Source organism: Morone saxatilis, unplaced genomic scaffold, assembly GCF_004916995.1.
Source record: "Morone saxatilis isolate NCDOM2014 unplaced genomic scaffold, NCSU_SB_2.0 Contig22, whole genome shotgun sequence".
Lineage (NCBI taxonomy): Eukaryota > Metazoa > Chordata > Actinopteri > Moronidae > Morone > Morone saxatilis.
In genome coordinates this window covers 13,526,951-13,540,956 of record NW_023339785.1, presented here as the reverse complement: position 1 = coordinate 13,540,956, position 14,006 = coordinate 13,526,951, and the positions used below count along the sequence as shown (strand labels likewise).

Genomic DNA, 14,006 nt, shown 5'->3' with positions numbered 1-14,006 from the left:
AGAGAGAGAGAAACACAGAGAGGGAGAGTTGGAGGGAGGGTAGTAGTCTGAGGCACAAGAACAAAAGCTGCAGAGGACTGCTTTCCATCTCCACTAAAAGAACAACGGAGGAGTAATAGAAGGAGGAGGGGGTGGTCATGATAGTAGTGAGACAATAACGGAAGAGAAGAGGCACATTGTAGTCAGTGAGGACTGAAACCAAGGCTCTTCTCTTCTCTGCTCTCCATGTTTTTGGGGACTCAACGTACCATCGCCTTCGTCTCCAAACCCAGAAGAGGATGTCTGTGTCGGGGAAGAAGGAATTTGACGTGAAGCAGATCCTCAGGCTCCGCTGGCGCTGGTTCAGCCATTCATCCCAAGGTTCAGCCGGGAGTGGAGGCGGTGGCGTTGGTGGGGTGGGAGGCTACATCCAGCAGGATGGCCTGGATCACCGAGGGACGCCAGTCCAGGGCCGGCTGAAGAGTCACTCACGGGAAAGAGGCGTTGGAGGACTACGGAAGACCAACAGCCCGGTCCACAGTATCTTGGCACCTACGCCAGGGCCCACACCTGTCTATGTCAGAGCGGGTCAACAATCATGGCACCATCAGCAGAACACCATCCAGGGTCTCCAGGTCAACGAGGAATCCTCAAAGAGCAGCTCCTCACCCAGCACCACAAGGAAAGAGGACGCCAACACTGGCCAGGAAGATGTGAAGAACAGCACAGAGGACCCTGCAGAGGTGGAGGCCAGAGAGAGGTATGGCTGTTATGAGGTGTTAGATACTTAGGAGACACAGATTTATTAAAGTCACTTTGCATATCAAATACTCGCTCAGCAGAAGCCAGATTATGGGATGCTATTTTGGGAATACTGATGTTTCATAGTGAAGCTATAGCTTCTAAATAAAATCTGCATCTAATTGAGAAAGTCTGACGCCTGAGGCAGCACCCCAGGATTAAAAAGTAAGAATGTTTTGTTGTGATCAGGCATGATGAGCACAATCCTGCTTTAAACAGTAAATCTTACCTACTTAGTAACATTTCTGAGACTATATACATATATAAAAAATATATCTGCAGCCTTTTAACTTCATGCAATATTTGCACTGCCATTCTGCATGTAGATCCTTTAATTAAGCTAAGATTAAATTATCTGCACAGCTATCATTTTCCAATTTACTCAAGCTCTGCAGCTGCCACCATGGCTCACCTGGGGACAGCTCACTCTCATTGTCCACAGCATGTTAGGCAGGATAAACCAATAAAGCATCGTTTTAATTATTCAGTAGACCAAAAGCCATGTCTTTTTCTGCCCCCTTGTCTGTGTTGTGGTCCAGATTACATTCACTGCATGACTTTACCTTATTCCTCAGACTATTCAGTTTTTACACTTTACACTAATGCATTCTTCCATGGAGTTAAAAGTGGATAACGGGAAACAGCCATTACATCACGTAACACGTACTGGACCTATAAAAAGAAGGAGCAGTGCAATCACATGAATTATCTAGACTGCCACTATAACCACTTTATAAGCCAAAAGCTATCATAGCAAGTGGCTAGAGCAGGTTATTTAATTTCTTTTCTACCAAAACCGTTTTTATGCCAAACTCTCAGGGTCATAGATGTTTTTTCCAGCTATAAATCCCACCCCCTGCTTTTCCAGGTTGTGTTTTTTTTTCCTCCCTGTCTTCCGTGTGATCTTACATCTTCTTCCAGGAAGTAAACAGGTTAGAGATGTGTGTGTGTGTGTGTCTGGCAGAACACTAAAAGCACCTCACATCAAGGATGAAAAGACCAAACCTCCTTTTATCTTGTCTGTGACATTCTGAGGTGATTGGTCCTTAAGCTTTGCTGCTTCCTGCCTTGCTTTTGTTCCATGCACCTGGTGATGAAATGAACAGTGAAATTGAACCAGTTCCTTTGTTTAATAAAGAGCTTACTGTGATTGAAAAGATAATTCTAAATACATACTCTCTACAGCCAAAAATGTGCTAATATGGATTAAATGAATGCCACGGGCAGTGGATGGTCGAGTTCCCTGAACTGGGCATGAATTATTCTGAGTTAAGATACAGTTTTGACGATCCACTCTTCGTGTTGGCATAATTGGCAGATGTTCATGTTTTGGGGTCCTAGTGTGTGAAAAGGGCATGCATAAAAGATGTGCCTCACAGTAAAAATGTGTAAGTCTCCAGCTCTCAGGGGGACCTTGAGTTCATGCTGGCCATGTAAAATACAGCTCAGCCATCATATTTTGACAATGATACTAAAATATTAAAATGATTCTGCTCTGTTGGACCATAAAATATATCCATGGCTCAGTACTTGATTGCTGGGATATCCATTCTTGAATTTGATCATCAGTAAGGAAATCTTACTTAAAAAAGTATTTTGTTATGGGTTTGATTCTTTTCCCCACCCAAACTATTAACAATATACACAGAAAATAAATCTTCCTTTTTAAACAGCAGTGTATCATTAAGAATATTGACAGGCAGATCCATCACTTCCCCCTTTCATATAAATAAATTAATCACCCTGTCAGCAACTGTTTTACATAATTATTAAATCAAGCGATCTGTGTTTTCTGATCATTAAATGGCAAGAATGACAGCAAAATTTAGTTTGAGCATTTATGAGGAAAATACATATGTTGCATGATGCCACTTTTCAATCAAGGCTGTGTTTAATCGAAATGCAGTCACTCGATAACTGTAAAGGACTAGTTTCTGGGAATGATGTTTGGACAAGCACTGCATCTGTAGATGTACAAGGTTGCACAGTGAATTAGGCCAGTGACTGCACATGGCTTGCATGTTCATCGGCGGCTAAGCAGATGTGTGGATGTCACTGAGATATGCACATTCATTTACTCCACCAGCTGGGTGGCCCTATTACGTCTCACATCATAAATCCTTGACACATAATTTGTCACAATCCCTCAGGCTGAATGTAGAAATGAGATCTGTTGGCTGTAAGAAATTCAAAAGTTTTAGCTGTTCCTCTGTAGTTGGAAAATATGTGTCAGTCATTCTGTGGAACATGCCACTCAGTGATTAGTTTCATTCACACAATCGCTTCAAAGAAAGCATCCTATCAGTCTTTTATTGATTTGGTTTCAAACTTTTGTTAATTTGTTTTGTTTTTTCAAACTGAACTAACTGACAAAGCCAATAAAAACAGCTCATCCTAACATATTGGAATAAATAAAGTGGTAAAACTGAAAGCATGTATGTATGTATTAGTATGGTTAAAAAGGATAAATCATAAATATATATGTTCAAATTTGTTCACATATGGCAGGAAGGCTCATGGAAAAATTAGCATGAGCTAATTAAATAGATTTTTTTCTTTGTATGTTTAATGTTGCTAAATATGTTTTAATAGCACTAAAAACCTGTGTGGGTTCCATGAGTTTACTGAATAAACTCAAAAAGTCAGTGACTCATTTATGTCGTGATCTATGCTGGTATAATAATTCTCATTCTTTTGGCTTTCTCCAGAATTTAGTCTTATCTGACCGACCTATCTGCAGGGTTGTTAAATCAAATGAAGTGGAGTGGGTATGACATAACGCCTTGTTGTTTCTCACCTTTGCTCCTAATGCCCCACATATATACTTTATATTTGTTCTGTCCTCATGATTCTCCTCCAAATAACCTCTCCCTATCGTTGGCAGAGAATATATGACAGAAGTTAACCTGAATGGAATGGAAACCCTGACCTCTCCCACATAAACACTAACAGAGGCGCGAGTCAGCGGGCTTTTAGTTTGAATGATATCTCAATTCCCTCTCCCACCGCCTCGGAAAAGAAATACCACCACCTCTCCCCCTGTCAACAGCAGTAATTCAGATATTTGCTGGATACCTCATAACAACACCAGGATTATAGGGTCTCAGGTCTGCGTGTGACACATCCAGCAGAGGCGTCCTTAAGATGTTGTAAATTGCAAAATACAGTATACCTGGTGTAATCTCAAAATGACATCCCAGGGGCTGGGAGATTTCGTGATAGCATATAATTGATAATTGGTGTTCAGTTAGTTGCAATGTGCAACTCCACTGCTAGATGCTACTAAATCCTACAGACTGGTCCTTTAACTTAGCAAAATCAGCATTCTGTACACAGTAAGGCCACCTCACATGGAAACTAAAGATTAAGCCAGAGTTTTCAGTAGCCCCTCTTTTTGCTTTTGCAGAAAGCTTTGAACAGTGGTGAGATGAGATACAGCAGCATTATATGCTGGACACATTCCCTCGTTTCTGTTCAAATGCGGATCAGTCAGTTTTTCCTGCAAATGGACCTAATTCAAAGAAAATAACCCCTGACACAGCTTTCGATGAATTTTACATGAGTACTATTAGTAGGGGCCATGACATAGTTCAGCAGTGTCCTGAGGCACTCACTGTGATCAAGCTGAAAATGTTATAGTATAGACATAAAATGTAACAAAATCCCATCCAACTGCAGAAAGGTGTTTTAGAAATATCAACAGAATGAAAAAAATAAACATCTGTGGTATGATTTTGGGAAAATGCTAAATTATTGAATTATTGGTGAAATAATTTGGCCAATTTATTAAATACTAAGACTTTAAAGTCTTATGGTTTTAAGCCCACCATGCTAGATAGGTTGCAAATGAATTTAGATGTATATCTAAATACTTAGATCTATAAACATCTGATATATACAGACAGACAACATGCTACCCACTGCTTTAATAATGTGGATTAATTTGTTCACCCACTAACTTCAGATGTAAATAAATTATGGACAATCCAACAAGATGACAAGTTAACCTGCCATCTGCAAAGCAGTGAGGAGCTTTCTGCTAAGATCTGCACATTTTTCACTTACAAGACTCCCCCAACCCCCTACACACACACACACACACAGAGACACACACACACACACACAATGTACACCACATTCCTCTGCATTAGAATGCAGAGCTCAGCATTGTAATCACAGTTAATCTATGAACAAGGACTGAAAATCTCAATATGGAATTCAAATTTACCATACCAATACAATTTACCGTACCAGTATTAATGTGCTTTTCTTAACAACATGAAAAATAGAATATCTATTTTGAAATATATTCATCCCCTGGCACATTATTCCTCAGTGTCTTCAAACAGATATCTCATTTATGTGTGCAAGTCAGTTCTGCAGAATTTCATTTTTAAACTGGCATATATACTGGCATATATTTTGACTTATGATTTTTCATTTTCACTGTGCAAGATTTAACTCCTCTTGACATAGTTTCATATTATTCCAAACAGGAATCAGTATTCCACCTGCAATGTTAATTATCTGTTCGCAGACATTGTGCTGACATGACTTCTCACCACCACACTTCTTCTTTACAACATATACTGTTTTGGTAAAAGGTGAGGGGAATAGCTGTAAGAAGGCAATATTTCATTTCTGTTAATAGCTGTGGCAATTTTCCACTGCACTCTCTGACATAAAGAGCCCGCTGGCCACAATCGGAGCAGATTTCAAAAGACATGCTTCTTATATGCGGCTACATTTCCTCCATCATTATCAATATTAAGCATGTATGTCCAATATAAGAATGGCATCAGAGGAAGAAAGCCTTTTGCGAGCCTCTGTGAGAAAGGAAAGGTGCAAGGAGGAAAATCTATTTCTGCACAGAGTTATCATTTCAGTCTCACTGCCGGGATCAAGTTATTACAGTCTAGTGTATATATTTCTCCCTACACAAAGCCGAATGGCGGTACACCGACTGTCAAAGTACAGAGGCATAAAGACCTCATGGAATATATAGACTTGGCACATGCTGCATGAGGCTTTGTAGGAGTTGTTGGATTCTCATCCCAACCCAAGCTACTCAGCAGCCTTCAGGGGCAAATGGCTGTTATAATCCATTTTGAAAGAGACATTTCCCATTTGGCCCAGACAGGCACGACTTTCCCTCTTGTAGAGGGATGGAGTTGACACTAGTTGGAATAAGACTGAGATCCTCAGCAACATGTCTGACTCACAACCTCTGCAGCTTAGGGCTAATCTGGACTGACGAAAGCACATCTTTAATCGTCCAACCACTCTTCTAGGAGGGCAGTTTTGACACAGTATTACACACACATTATTATTATTATTGTTGTTACTCAAAAAATAGCATATGAAGTTTCCATTGTAACAGCCTTGAGACAGAGTCCTAGCCCTGACAATACAGGCAAGACCCACATAACCTCTGCTTCACCTGAGTAGCAGAGTTTTTTGAATCTGCAGTATCTTTTCTCAGATCCAATTAGTCACATTGTGGTGTGATATCTTTGGGAAGGTGTGAGGAGCAAATGACAAGACTTGGGGTGATATCTGTTCACTGAAGGAAACATCATGTGTACACACTAAGAAATCAAGGTAACGCAAGTGGACCTAAAAGGTTCAACATGCTTTGTCACTCCTAATTGTACCCTAGCAGGGTACAAGCACCGTACCTTTGAACATGGTAAATTTTTGTGCCTTCTTTTCTGTCCCTCTAAAAGAACAGTTCTGTACTCCTAGTGACAAAAATGTACCCATTGGAAAGGTACAGAATTGGTACCCTAATGAGGTACAGCTGGAGCAACATGCCCTTTGTATCTTTATGTGGCAAAAACATATCCTTAAATTTAGATAAAAACATTTACAATTATTCACCAAAATTAGTTTATATCTTCTAACACTTTTCAGTACCTTTTCATTGTATTGTTCAGCTAGAACTGATTTGTCCATAACAAGTGAATGCTGTAACGGCCTAAATCAAGTTTTGAACTCCGTAAGCTTCAGCAGTGCCTACTAAAAGTGCACTTGCCACAGGCACATGCCACAGCAGACTGCAGGGGAAAAAAATGGGTTTCCCAACTCCCCAGGGGCTCCATAAGAGAGGTACATGGCATAAAATAAAGTTAAATAAATTCAGAAAAATGAGTCCCCATTGAGGAATGCAAAGAATGAGAAAATTGATCGACAATAAAACGTTGATAATACTTAAATAAAAGAAAATTGGGAGTAATAGTAAAGGCTAGTAGAAGCATTTTACTCTGCTACACTGACAATTTGTGCATTTAAAATTAAACAAATGTCCACAGACATCACCTTAAGGACCTTTTTTGTACCTTACAGAGTACTTTTCTGACAAATGTACCTTTGGGTACAGAAATGATACCCCTGTTTTCTTTGTATGTACTGTAGGATGACGTCTGAGGAAAAATACAAGCCAAACACCGGTATTGTACTCCATTGTACTGTATTGTTCTTTTATATAGGCTAATTTACCTTCTCTTTATTCTAGGAATGCAAGTTGGTGCATTTAAATAGTTTGTAGACCACAATAGAAATCTATAGGCTCTGTTACGTACTGTGACTGTCTTTGAATTGATGCTAATATGCAATGTACAGCAATGTCCCTACAGCAGTTTCTCTGGAGTAAGGTGTTCTGGGGCTTTAGTGCCTCAATAAAATTGGGCTATACCTCTGATGATCCAACCCACTACTGAAAGCGAAATATACACCTCAGAGAAATTTACTGCTCCCTAGAATGTAATACCAAAGCAATTAGTGTCGGAGAGATTGGTAGGCATGAAAAATCCTTACAGCATGCCTTGAAGCCAATACAAAGGCAATGCATCTCAGTTTTACGGCCCAATTGCTTATTCAGTCTTGTTTGGTGTTCCTCGCCAAGACTCCGGAGTCAGTGGGGAATTATCGTGACAGGGCAATAAATTACTCTCATTTAGTAGAAAGTCTCCCAATAAAGATTAAACTATAGGATACTGCAGTCACCGAAGGGCAATATAAACAATTCCCCGAGGAGAACTGTTGTTGCTTTTGGTAATCAAAAAGGAGAAAGTCACACACTTGGCTAAAAACTTTGTAATAGTGTGTTAATCAGGACATCAATAAGAGCCACCACCCCCTCCGTCCTTCCTGTGTTATCAATCTTAGTGTATGCCAATACAGTGAGCTGCCAAGCATCACAGGATTTTCAGTTCAATTGTATTGACAAATCTGTAATTTTACTAGTTTATGCAGCTCTCATTTCAGAGTATGAGTGGTAATGAGTGGGGACATAAAATGTTGCTTTAAATAGCAATGACATTTTTCTTGAGCCTTACACAGCAGAAGGACCATGAGATGACAGTAAACTCCCCCTGAGAAGCGGCTTAGTTCTGTTTATGTGGCGTAACAAACAACCCTAAATGTCAATGAGTGAACTTGCTCTGTGAAGGACACTGAGTGACTGGGCTGCATTATTTGCAACTAGTCTGAGGGATTACTGGGATTCCTGTAAAACAGCATGTAATCTAGCAGCCTGTGGGGACGGGGGGAATCAGCCTCAGCACAATACTGAGAGGAACAGGCTTGTTCACTTGTTAAGTCCCTGTCTTTGGAAAACACACGTGCACACACAGATATGCAGACGCACACAGGAACAGACACAAAGGCATGCACATACGAAATTTTGTCTGGAAAGCTTTTGCATAGATTGTGGTGTTTGCTTGTCCCATTGGACTGGAGAGCTTAGTTATCCACTTATGCACAGAGTTTAGTCCATAACAGTTTTAATTTCAGCTTAGAGTGGCAAGAAAGATGGAGATGCACCGCAAGGAATAGAGGATTCAGGAGTGCTGTGTGTCCAAAAAAACCTTTTTGTGTCCTCAATAATCTGTTGCTTATCTCACTGTGTTCAGCTATTTCAGCTATTTTTTTTAATTTTATTTCATACTTAATGGCCATGGAGAACAAACAGTGAGTAAAATTAATTAATTAGTTTAATTAATTTGTCTCCCTAAATTGAAATTTACTTGTTTATTTCACCTGAAGTGTCAAATTGTTTTTTGTTTTGTCTGTGAAGTCCCCATCAAGTGAGCCTATTGTTTACTGGTATATTATTACTTAGATATGTTCAAAATAAATTGTAAGTGGAAGAGACTGCATGCAATCTTCTAAAGATGGCAAATTGCTCCTGGTAAATAAAAAGCAGAGAAGGATGCCGTAGTTCTACAGACAGCATCCATTACTTTGGTCTTTTTTTTAATCAGACGACCACTGTCTCCCTCCTTGCTTGTCTTCATACAGGTTGACTCTGAGCAACTTTTCCAGAATGAACACCAACTCCTCCGATGAGTTTTTCCAGGCCACAAATCATGCAGAACAGACTTTCCGCAAGATGGAGACCTACCTCCAGCACAAGCAGCTGTGTGATGTCCTCTTGATAGCAGGGGATCATAAAATACCAGCTCACAGGTTGGCGTTTGTGCTTCTGTCCACTTTGATTTCATTAATTACTCCTGCATTGAATTTAGTTAAGAGATACAGAAGCTCATCTGGATTCTCTTCATTAAGTTGTTGATGTTTGCATTCAGGCTTTGCTCTGGACCTCAGTTTGCATGCTGAAACATATGCTGTCAGTCCGATCCATCTGAAGAATAATTGAATAAGCTTTGAAATGCAGAGGGAGATTCTTTTGATTTTCAGGTGACATTTGACAGTAAAGATATGCAAACCCTGTGTTCACTGGTTTGCATCTAAATAATGTACACTGCTGTGATCTAATTACACCTCTACCCTTCCTCATTTCCACATTACATTTGAGACGTGGAGAAACACTCTGATCCACTACATGAAGGTGTCGATATTTGGGCATCCAACCCTCGGTTGAATGACTGTATTGAACAGATCGCATGACATCCCCTGAATGCTGCAATTCATCACGTTCACTGAGTGCACGCGCTTGCACGTCTCTCCACAGGCATATTTTGCTAGTTCATCCAGACAGACTCATGAAACAGAAACTCTGAATAGTCCACAGAGAGAGAGAGAGAGAAAGAGAGAGAGAGAAAAAGTGACTGACCTAGTTGGGTAAAATTATTAGCTGTCTGACTGCCTGTTTCAATGTGGCTTTAGATGTGCTCATATGACACAGCCAAGTAAAGCTGAGATGGTTTATTGACATAGTAGATGACACACAATATTATATACATATATATATATATATATTATTATTATTATTATTATTATTATAAACCACAGCGTTATGGAAATATGGGTGTGGACTGTTGTACTGTGTCACTCGATCTTGTTGCTTTGCCACATGATCTCTCCTTTCCTTTATGAATCAACCAGTGTTATGTGAGCTAGATAAACGAGTTAACATAATTAGAAGTCTGACCAGTGTAGCTATTAGCAAAGGTGAAGTATGTGGGATAATTCCATTCATCATCCACTGACAACTGAAGTGGGAACAGTAAGTTACTTAATTTGTCATAGTAACCTAGCATACAAAATGAAGTTCTTACAACAACAACACAATACTGTGAAGATATGCCCTTTCTTGTGAAGCTAAGTTACATTTGAGGACACGAAACACAACCTCAGGATGGTTTCGCTAACCACTTGAAATAATCAGCGTATAGAGGCATGTAAACCAGTGTACACTACAAGAGAATCAATTCACTGCATTTATCTTTATGGCAGACTGGTCCTGAGCGCCGTGTCAGACTACTTTGCTGCTATGTTCACCAGCGACGTGAGAGAGGCAAAGCAGGAAGAGATTAAGATGGAGGGAGTCGATCCAGAAGCCCTCAGATCCCTGGTTCATTTTGCCTACACCGGTGAGTGCTCGTAAAAGACATTCACTAGCGCTTGTAAGTAGTTATGAGACTTCTGAAATCCAGTATGATTAAAATGGATCAATAAGGTGATTCATCACTAGGCTGACTGACTGGGCAGCACGTCAATGTAATATTGCTTAATTTACAGGACAAAACCCCTTTGATAAGAGCTGTTTGTTGAAACTATCCACTTCCACACTATTTACATCATAAAATAGGGTAAAATATGATGATATTGTATTTGTTTTGCTGTATGAACTTGTTGATTCCAATGTTTCCCCCACCACTGTGTTTGACATTATGTGCATCTCCAGTCGTGACATAAAAATATATTTTGCTTGTCCTGACATTGCAGGCGTCCTTGAGCTGAAAGAGGAGACCATTGAGAGTTTATTGGCGGCAGCTTGTCTCCTCCAGCTTTCACAAGTCATCCAGGTTTGCTGTAACTTCCTGATGAAACAGCTTCATCCCTCCAATTGCCTGGGCATACGCTCCTTTGCAGACGCCCAGGGCTGCGTGGACCTGCTCAATGTGGCTCATAACTACACCATGGTAAGAGGGCGAATAGAACTAGATCACATTTACACAGCTAGGTGGAATAAATTATTTTGTAATAAGGGACTGCACTCTTAAAAGTCTTGGCTGACCTTGCGTGAATACACAAGGTTAGCCATTGTAATGACAGCAGTAACAGTATCAAGAGTGTTTAAAATTGTAGTTTAATAACCACTATATGTACTTTGACATGAAAGACAGCCCCCACTGCAGTAAATCAAATGAACCAACATAATCTAAGGTGCTGACAGGACTTAGCCTGAGCCATTTTTTAGTGCGTTTCTGATTTTTAATTTTCCTCACATACACTCTGATTATACCCTGAATAATAAGCATTGTTTTGAGAATTCTGTCAGTAAAAACAATACTTCATGAATTGACAGACTAACATAACACATGGCACATCAAAATATTTGTGACTGTCCTCTGTTTTGAGACAAGTTAATTTAAATAACCTGTCATAACCTGTAAAGGAATGAGCTGTTGTTGTCTTCGTTATTTATATCATATAATTTCAGCAGAGAATTGGATGATGTGCGCATTTGAATAGAAATTGAATATTTTCATGCTTTCACTTTATCTAATTTGGTTATGTGGCTGTCAGTAATACCATGTTGCTGCGCACTGATTAGTGCACCAGCAGACTTGTGAAAATGCTATTTATATATATATATAATATATTTATATCGGCGAGGAGTTTTTGTTTTGGATTAAGATTCATGTACATGTTTGTCAGATAACGTCTTGCTGGACCAAGCAGAAGTGACAGCGTGAGGCAGGCCTTATCTCCTAAAGGACATCTGCTCAGCCTGTTTACATAGGCCCCATCCAGGACCAGGAGGTTAATCTAATCATCAAACTGCACAAGAGGGCCAACTTCCTGTTCAATCACTTCAGTAATGAGCAGTGAGAGCTGTGGGCTTCCTGGAAGTCCATCCTCTGGGTTCTGAGTGGAGCGAGTTATGTTTTGATAAGCTTGTTTTTCCTGGTTGAGCATGGCAGCCGAGATTCGCCTTTGACATCCTTTTCCTTTATGAAACAGTTGCCCTTCTCGGGTGTTGTTTGAGATGACTGTATTTATTTTCAGCAATAAATTTACATTTCAGTTACATACCTCACTAAATACTACAGACTTTGGATTTTGTGAATTAATCCCAATTTTAAAAAAGAACAAAACATAGCTTTGCCAGCCTCTGTGAATTGTTGAAGTGTAATTCTTCCAGCCTCACTCTGATTAAACATAAGTGTTTCTCCTCCTCCTCAGAAAAACACTGTTATTACACAATTACTCTTTTGCAGTAGTTAAATCAATTAGTATCCTCTCCTGCTGATCTTGTTTTCCAAGCAGTTTACTCACCAACGAGATTGCCAGTATCTGAAAGCACATCCTTTTAAATGGTTATGAAACAAACTCGGTTGAGTTTTCAATTTAGTTGTCAGCTGTTGTTCAGGACTGGTAATTACAAATAATTGGTCTAAAGCAACGTCAAAGAGTTGGATGGAATTTCTCCCTCAGTGTTACCACCACAGATCAATAGATGTCCCTCATTTCATTAAGGCTGTCTGTGCTAAGCTCTTAAAACCTGCTCTCATAATATATCGGACCAAGATGCTGTAAATTGCTGCAAGTTGATGATCAATAGCGTGCTTGTTTTTTCGTAATTGTTTAGCATCTACTCTACAGTGAGCGCTTGATTTGTCAGAGTTATTACTGGTAATAATTACTGCTCAGCTGCCTTCAAAAATGAAACAGGGCATGATCAAGGACTGCTCTGTATGTCTTCCATGTGTTTTAGTGTTGGGTATAACATACTGTATATGAGGTTTTATATGGCATCAGCTGCCCGGAGACAATGTCCTTGAAGAGGTGCTGTAATATCGCCCAGGCTTCTGGCCAGTAAATGGAAGATCAATCTTAAGGAAGGCAATAGAGAAAATCTTGCACAAAACTTAGAGCTGGTCACGCATTGGTGTGATGGTAATGTTGGTTTGCAGTGCCTTTCTGTTTCCCATTAAAATGCTTGTAAAGGCTTAATGATGTCATGTATGATCAGCAGCAAAAAAGCTTGTGAGGAGGCTTTTTTTTGGAGATGTTTTATGCCAGATTGATTTGTAGCCTGCTGTTGTGTGGATCATTTTATTTAGTAAGCTAAGTGAAACAGATGACAGTTTCATCTGTTTGTTCAAAATGTTTGAGGCACGAAGAGTATTTCACTGTTATTTAAGAAATTGTTGATAGAAACTCTAAATTGCTGTTCTCTGTCTGCTTGCATCAATCTTTCTTCACCTCACTGTCCTTGAGCCACTTGGTCCTCATAGCTATAGAAGCACAAACACACACACACAAGGCTGCACCAAGCATACCCCTCGGCTAATGACTGATGATTATCTGCCTCCTCCGTGTCTTCTCTGTGTTCCAGGAACACTTCCTGGAGGTCATTCAGAACCAGGAGTTCCTGCTGCTCCCCACGGCTGAGATTGTTAAGCTGCTCTCCAGCGATGACATCAACGTCCCTGATGAGGAAACCATCTTCCAGGCTTTGATGATGTGGGTGCGGTACGATGTCCAGCATCGACAACAGGACCTTGGGGTGCTTCTTGCCTTCATCCGCCTGCCTCTTCTTCCTCCACAGGTGAGATAGCGGTTAAAGGGAAAATGTATGAAAAGGTTTATATACTGCGTGTTTGCTTGAGTTTGTAGCTGTCCTCACTGTCAACAGAATGTGTCTTTTTTTTTACCTTTGCTACTATAATTCTATTCAGGTTGAGACTTGTTGGATATATAACACATTTTCCAAAAATCCTTTCTTAATATTTATATGTATATATATATAT

General features: G+C 39.9%; 1 protein-coding gene across 3 annotated transcripts in view; it reads left to right on the top strand.

Moving 5' to 3' along the window:
• Positions 1-14,006, top strand: part of klhl4 (kelch-like family member 4) — a 29,201-nt gene that overhangs the window by 4,121 nt on the left and 11,074 nt on the right. Inside the window, exons 2-6 of one of the 3 annotated variants that reach the window (XM_035669313.1) lie at positions 273-739; positions 9,082-9,249; positions 10,480-10,616; positions 10,972-11,168; positions 13,592-13,804. In XM_035669313.1, coding sequence (XP_035525206.1) covers positions 279-739; positions 9,082-9,249; positions 10,480-10,616; positions 10,972-11,168; positions 13,592-13,804 — 1,176 coding nt within the window. In that variant the 5' untranslated portion in view covers positions 273-278. Of the gene's footprint in view, positions 1-6; positions 740-9,081; positions 9,250-10,479; positions 10,617-10,971; positions 11,169-13,591; positions 13,805-14,006 lie in introns of those variants that run through there. The other 2 variants (XM_035669314.1, XM_035669315.1) reach the window with 2 other exon arrangements.